Genomic DNA, 7,216 nt, shown 5'->3' with positions numbered 1-7,216 from the left:
TCTCTCTCTCTCTCTCTCTCTCTCTCTCTCTCTCTCTCTCTCTCTCTCCTTCTCAAGCTTTAATGGAAAGCTTATCACCTACTCCAAGCTTGTGAGAAGGGAGGCCTACACCAACAACTCTTGGCTTTGTGATGCTTCAATGCATGCTCATATCCTCTACCATGCTAATTACTAAGCTAAGGTATGCTAATATGAGTGATTATGTGAGGAGATGTACATCTTTCTCGTAAGACTACTCCTTCTTCCTCTCAATCTACTCTCATACCCCGCTAGCTCTCACCATCTTCAAAGGTGTGTGAGGTCTTCGGTCCGAGACCCGTGAGGGAATTGATGTTGTGTTTAATAAGTGTTTTGCTTAGTGCTTGAAGTTCCCATCTTCATTGCACTAGCTAGCATTGAAGGAACACGAAGAATTGTATTGTAAAATGTCGCTCTTGATGGGAGAAACCATAATACAAAGCCTTTTGGAGGGGGAACCGGGTCCATGTAAATTCGGTCCTCAATTGTTGTCAATAGCTTAATTCCTCTCTCTTTTGAAGTATTGTTCATGCTATTCTAACTAGGTGTTATGCTCTTTGTTGCTCTTTCCACCCAAGCACTCTTGTTATTCTCATTAGGAATCTATTCTAATGAAATGCTCACTATGTTCATGCTATTTCCGCTACACACAAGTTACCAGGCCATTAAATGTTACAACATATGTTATCAAGGCACGTGATAAACCACACAAAACATGCTCCAAAAACCTTTTCATTCGAAACAACCCATGAATAATTGCAAGACTGGCCACAATTCTTGAATTGAAGCTAGAGATGACAGTTGAAATATGGTCTGGGAATATCGACATTTTGGATGGTCTAGTGAATAGGGCAAGTGGGATTCTCAAAACAATAAACAACAAGGGACATTCTCAAGTGGCATGGATAACTTTCTTTCACAAAACAATATGGGAGAAACAAAGAACTCAAAATCAACATATGCTCAATAGCCACATTGTACATCCATATAGATTGCAAGGCCTAACAATGGCCTCTATAGCATTTTGACTTTTTTTTGATATACAAGCCAACAATTTGGTTTACGCTATACTATTATGTATAAAGGACCATTACTAATTTGCACATTATGAGCCCAATAGCCAACACCCACATTTGAATTGACCTTGCAATACTCAAAGACCTCGAGCATCTTTGAATAAGTACAAGGTGGGAACGCTTAAATGAGCCACTCAATCTACTGTAGGATAGCCATCACATAATTCAATCATTGAATGTGGTCTCAATCCAGAAACACATCAACCACACATGAAAAATGATCTCAACTTCACCTCATCAACAATCCTTTGTTTGCAAGAAACAAGACAACAAAATGAAAGAAACTTGCTTGCACCAAACTTTCATCGCATCCTCCATCACAATCGGTATGGTCTATCAAGGTACCAAAAATCAATATCAAGTTGCACAAGAAGAATGTTTTGTCATTGCCAAGGATCGAAATAATAGGAACCTTCTTCTTCACATTGGTAACATATACAAATCACCCAAGACACCCATACAATCACTCCTTTTGCAATTGTAAAACTTGATAGAAGCTATTGATACTGACATCAATCACACAAACAAGAATTTGCATGGTTTTTTCCACGGAAACAACTACACTAGAAAACCCAACAAACAACAAATATGTACAATTCAATTCTTGATCATACTTGGGTGAGAAACTCAAGACCGCATTCCATGAGCGCCACAAGATTTTGCTTCTGGTCTAATTACTCATCAAATCACATTCCATGAGCGCCACAAGATTTTTCTTTTGGTCTAATTACTCATCAAATCACATTCCATGAGCGCCACAAGATTTTTCTTTTGGTCTGATTACTCATCAACACACATACTCCTCCCAAAATAAGCAACCACTTAAAAGAGGTCTCAACCCCTCTAAACCCCCCCCCCCCCCCCCCCCCCCCCCCCCCCCCCCACAAAGATCAATAACACCCCAATGCTCCATCTTAACCATCATTAACCCAATCCATCTCAGGATGTACGAAAAATCATTATTTGAGATTCAAACTCTCTCTTTGCACAATTCTTGTCTCTCTCTTTTGTATGCAATGACAATTTCATAACATGCATTAGTTAGTAACATTTCACTTTTGACTTCTTTGATTGTTCTCTTATAGATTGTTAGTACATTTCACAATAGGCAAGCCTTGTGACTTTGTTACTTGTTTAAAACTAAACACTTGAGTACGTGCCTATGATTTTCAACAAGAATATGAGAGGACAATAAACACAGACACTCTCTCTCTCAATAAAAAATAGGTGCTATTTTGGGAGTGCAGTTCAATGACGTGATTTGCATGTTCTCCCTCCACATTTTGGTCCATGCAAAGGAGGCCTTCATGTTCTCCCTGCCACGATCTGTTACAAATTTTGCGTTCTTTCTCTGTGTGTGTGTGTGTGTGTGTGTGTGTGTGTGTGCACGCATCATCCATATTTCAGGCTCTCTCGCTCTCTCAGTGCCTCTCGGTGTCTGGCGTTTCGATCGATGATGCTGTACACAGGCCAAGCTACGACGATTTTGCCAAGGCTGCATATAGCTAGTCTCCTGCTTGCATCAACCTTTTGCCGATGGTCAGCCATCTTCTCCTCACAACAACCTCCCGTTCACGCCCTTTGCATTGGGTGTTGCTTGTTGACCTCCCTCGAGTACACAACCTTAGACTGTTGTGCTGCTTGTTGACCTCCCTTGGGTACACAATCTTAGATTGTCGTGTGTTGGCTTAGGATCTTAGAATCTCTAGGGTAAAGGGATCAATAAAAAACTGGGTTCCTGTAAAGGGACCCTTGGCCCCCTAGCTTTATGAAAAGGTCGAAAAGTGAGACACAAAAAGCCTCTAGGTGATGTGGTTAGGTGAGTGCAAGCCGTTTGATTTGCGTCCAAGCCTCGTTGGCCGTATTGTCCCATTTCATCTGCTTGGTGTGGCCTCCCATTCATGACCACTTTTGTTACACCCAAATTTTTTTTCACCAATGGAGCTTTGTTCGGAGCGAGATTTTGACGGGAGGTAAGCGGTGTTGCGCTCTTTGGATTGCGCCCATCCAATCCAAAAACAATGTAGCCTGCCGGTGACAATTTGCCGCCCACCTTAGGTGGCCTTAAGTTGGCCTCACGGTCTGAGTCACTAGGAAAGATGGAGTTGCTTACTTCGGAGGGGGGAGGCTTAAACCCCACACTCCAATGGACGCAATAGCCTGAGGGGAAACCAGCGGAGGGGCTCGTTGGAATCTTGCCTATGCGGACAATGCGTCCAAGGCTGGTTGTACTCCGGGAAGCAGCTGGTGCTGTGCTACTTGGCAGGTCCGCAATTTCTCCCGCGTCATCACCAGCATTGGGGCACAAGAAGAAAGCGCCCATCTCGGCCCTGTACAGAAGTCCCTTCCATAGCTCTCTCAGCATATCCCGGCCTCATTGCTACGATTGGGGTGCTCTCTCTTACCATTGCTCGCCCGTTGTACCCATCTCCGCATCCTCTTCCTCCCCTCTCTTCAGTAAACGATTGTACAGCACCGAAGTCTCTCGCAAAGCTTTTACAAAATCTACTTCGAGTTCCAAATTAAGAAGCCGCGGCCCAGGTCTGCTGTTTTATTTTCCGGACGTATGCAATGTCTCATCATACAATATTTGTGTGCTATAGTGGCTTTCTTAACAGTGAGTCTATACCCTACTTCTTGGGTGTGAGTGTACACCCTACTGTCGCATGCTTCAATTTATGTTTATTGCCGAAATTTATGAATGCTAGATTATTGTTGCAAGTGCCTCCTGTCTAGGGTGCAGTTCCTTCTATTTAAAAATTCTGGTTTTCTGCGGACGGCAATTTCGCATGTGCAATTCAATCTTGTATTTCTGGTGCATTTAGGAACTTGTGTAGTTTACTTACATGGAAGTGCTTGTACTCCTCACTCACAGTCCAACTACATTTGCTCCCAGTTTAAAATAGTGAAATATTAAGTGAGCTTGGCCTTTTGTTAATTTTCTATGCGACTTGATATGCCTGCCTGTGTGAAGATGTACCATTGATTTGTTTAGGTAAGCTACGAAAGCAAGGTAGCACAACAAGAAGATCAGTATCTGTTTCTGCATCTTCGAGGCAGAGTGTGACAAGTTCTACTGAAGGTAGGAGTAACAAAAAGCGTTCTGCCAGGTTCCAAAAGGGAGGTGTTCCAACGAGGACAATTGTGAGAAGTCAAGCGAAGTTGGAGTTGCACACAGATTCAAGAGATGGCAGTCGTTCTGGTAATACACAGAATCAAACAGAAATCAGGACTTCAAGATCGAAGGAAACGGCAGCAGTAAGCTTGTCAAGGAAGGGTTCCTTGGCAATTGAGAAATTGAAGAGGAGCCAAGAAGATAGGAAAAAAACTACAAAGACGAAGTCCACCACTCAAGACAAAGGGTCGCAAAAGAAGGGCAAACGGGTAATGAGATTGGATCCCAAAGATACAACATCAAAGAGAATTTACGAAGGCTATCCTCTTCCAGGGGAGGAAGGTACAAATCTTGACTTTACTTATGCTAGGGACTAGATGTTTCGCCGCACTATTCAACTTTGCAAGAGTTTTAAAGGGTTAAACTTTTGCTGGTGGTTGTTGCGCTTAAAGATACATAGAATAGAATATTCTTGATTAAGTGATGCTGGTTCATTGTATGGGGGTTTGGGAAACTGTTATCTGTTTATTTTTATGCAAGCTCAATATGATGCAAAATGTGGGAGGTTTGATGAAATTGAAGGCACCTTGGAAATGAGCTATTGATGAGAGGATGGTTGAGCACCAAGTTGAGCGCATAGGTTTAGGCATTCACATTGAGTGGGTCAATGGATTTGTTTTCTTCTTGCCCTCATTGGTTGAATACAGCCCAAGGAGGATCCTAAGCTTGGATCTAGCATCTGCTTACTAGCTCTTTCACATAGTTGAGACAAACACGAATCCGAGCTCTAGTAGAGCGGTTTTGATGTTATAAAACATGGACTCAGACTCATTGGAGTATGCACACTACGAGCTTAGAATGGATCGAAGGTGGAACTAGGATGATGATATAGCTTCCCAGGAAAGTGGCCCATATATCAATCATCAATCAATAAACATACCAAGTGATGGACGTTGGAAAGGCCTTGTGTAAAGGGGAGAGGATTTGAGGTAGCAGTAACTACTAGGGGACGATGACATACTGGCGTCCTAAGAGGCGGTTTGTCTTAAGTGTGATGATGGGGCATGTCCTAAGCCGACCGAAAGTGACCAGAAAGAAGGCGGACGAAAATCCTAAAGCTTGGCTCATAAAAAATTGACGCCGAAAGGGAGACTGCAGCCTAGTGTAATTTGTGCCGCAATTTACGGGCTGCCACGTGGCAGTCCGTACGACATAAAGTCAACAGCTTTTAGTAGGGCTATTTGCAAATGTAGTTGGGCTTAGCTCTTGAGCCACTTGATACGCAACCAGAGCGCCCAATTTAGGGGCCCCATGTAACCTATAAAAGAGTGCCTAGGCTCTCTTTGGCATATTAGCCTCGGAGCACTGTAGAGAGGAGTCTATTGGCTGTGGTACTTTTGTGATCATCAATCAATAAAGAAATACTGAAAGGGACACCAGACTTTGGGGCCAATACATCAAGAAGTGGAACTCTACCGCTTCGTGTCGACTCCTCTCTCTCTCTCTCTCTCTCTCTCTCTCTATATATATATATATATATATATATATATATATATATATATATAAGTTTTAGTTGTAGTTCTGTTCGTGTGTTGCTATTGATTTCTCACTTGGATGTCCAAGTTTGCTATAGTGGTATCAGAGCTCAAACGATTCTTTTCCTACGAAGGACCATACCTTTTTGTGCAGCTCATGGTTGTAGAAGTGAATCCGATAGAGAGGACATCCTCCCACCGACTAGACGTTTGCGGGAGGATGAAGAGCACTCCACCCCTAGTCGTTTTTATGATCCATTCAAGATTTTTGATGTTATAAAATAATGTTTTATTTTGTTTAGACTTACCTTCTTTTAATATTGTTTCATTTCGTTTAGATTTATCCTCAAACTGGCATATTCATAATGCATTTCACATTAGTCTTTTATGACCCGTTCGAGGATCCCTACCAACACATCACATTTATGAGGATCCATCTTCACTTGTAGATCAAGAAGAACAAGTCATTTTTGCACAAATAGTTAATCATGAGACCACCACCACACGCACTGGCATGGTTTACAACGGCTATCTTTTGACTTTTAAAGATCACCCTAGAGAAGATGCCAAATGAATACTTGAAATATTTTTCAGATTTTCCACACTTTCCATCACTCAGGGTCCACTTGATTCTTTAATGAGCAACTAAGCATAGTTGCTATCCCTAGTGGAAGAGATGTTACGGTATTGGGCAATTGGGGCTATATGAAGCTTTGCTTCACCTTAGCCTTGTTATACCTATTAGTGAGAATTGACCTATCATCTACCTTTTCTTGGCAAAGAAGCTTTGGGCGAACACATTTAATGGTTGCTTTATATACATGCAACACAAGCACATATTATAAGCATCGTTGTGTCTTGGGAGCAATCGTGGACCATTGGATAAATCTTGTTGAGTAATGCCACATGGCAAGCTAATAATGACAAACTTTCTTTTTTATTATTTCTTGTGGGAAGGGCATTAAGTAAGCATTATTTTATGTAGGCCCTTGTGAGAGGGTGTTGACAATTGTGTACTTCTCTTTAAACTACCTCTCTTTTTAACATTCAGGATTGGGTTAAACATACATAATCCTTTTCATCCTCTTTCACATTCAATTTCTTGCAATGCTTTCAAGTGTTTTTCAACCACTAATTAACACCATACTATAGAGTTTGAGGAGAAATTGAAAGAACCAGCGAAGATTTACACATTCGCGGGAGGATGAAGAGCGGAGAAATTGAAAGAACCAACGAAGATTTAAATGGAAGCAAACCTCCTTTCGAGCAATTGGGAGAGGACAACGACAAGTTTTCGGTGGGGGATCTTGACAGAGTGGAGTACAAGCGCCAAGTGTTGGGTGACACCTCTGCAAAGCGTTTGATTTAGTACTCTTAAGGACCTGAACTATGTGAAATATTTGAAGAACCATCCGCTTGATGAGGTACACACCTAATGGCAAAAGGCCATCCACTCTCCTATCAAGTTGGCC

At 42.0% G+C, this 7,216-nt stretch overlaps 1 protein-coding gene across 2 annotated transcripts in view; it reads left to right on the top strand.

Annotated features, from left to right (window-relative positions):
- The first annotated feature begins 3,134 nt into the window (after window positions 1-3,134).
- LOC147437560 (P-loop containing nucleoside triphosphate hydrolases superfamily protein) overlaps window positions 3,135-7,216 on the top strand; it is an 82,810-nt gene continuing 78,728 nt past the window's right edge. The window contains exons 1-2 of one of the 2 annotated variants that reach the window (XM_086487075.1): window positions 3,135-3,635; window positions 4,090-4,551. In XM_086487075.1, the coding sequence (XP_086343201.1) occupies window positions 3,296-3,635; window positions 4,090-4,551 (802 nt within the window). In that variant the 5' untranslated portion in view covers window positions 3,135-3,295. The remainder of the gene's footprint in view (window positions 3,636-4,089; window positions 4,552-7,216) is intronic. The other variant, XM_086487074.1, reaches the window with a different exon arrangement.

This window comes from Adiantum capillus-veneris, chromosome 17 (assembly GCF_014529385.1).
Source record: "Adiantum capillus-veneris isolate H3 chromosome 17, ASM1452938v2, whole genome shotgun sequence".
In the NCBI taxonomy this organism is placed as follows: Eukaryota; Viridiplantae; Streptophyta; class Polypodiopsida; order Polypodiales; family Pteridaceae; genus Adiantum; species Adiantum capillus-veneris.
Note: the sequence above shows the minus strand (reverse complement) of the source record. Positions and strands in the feature narration are given on the sequence as shown.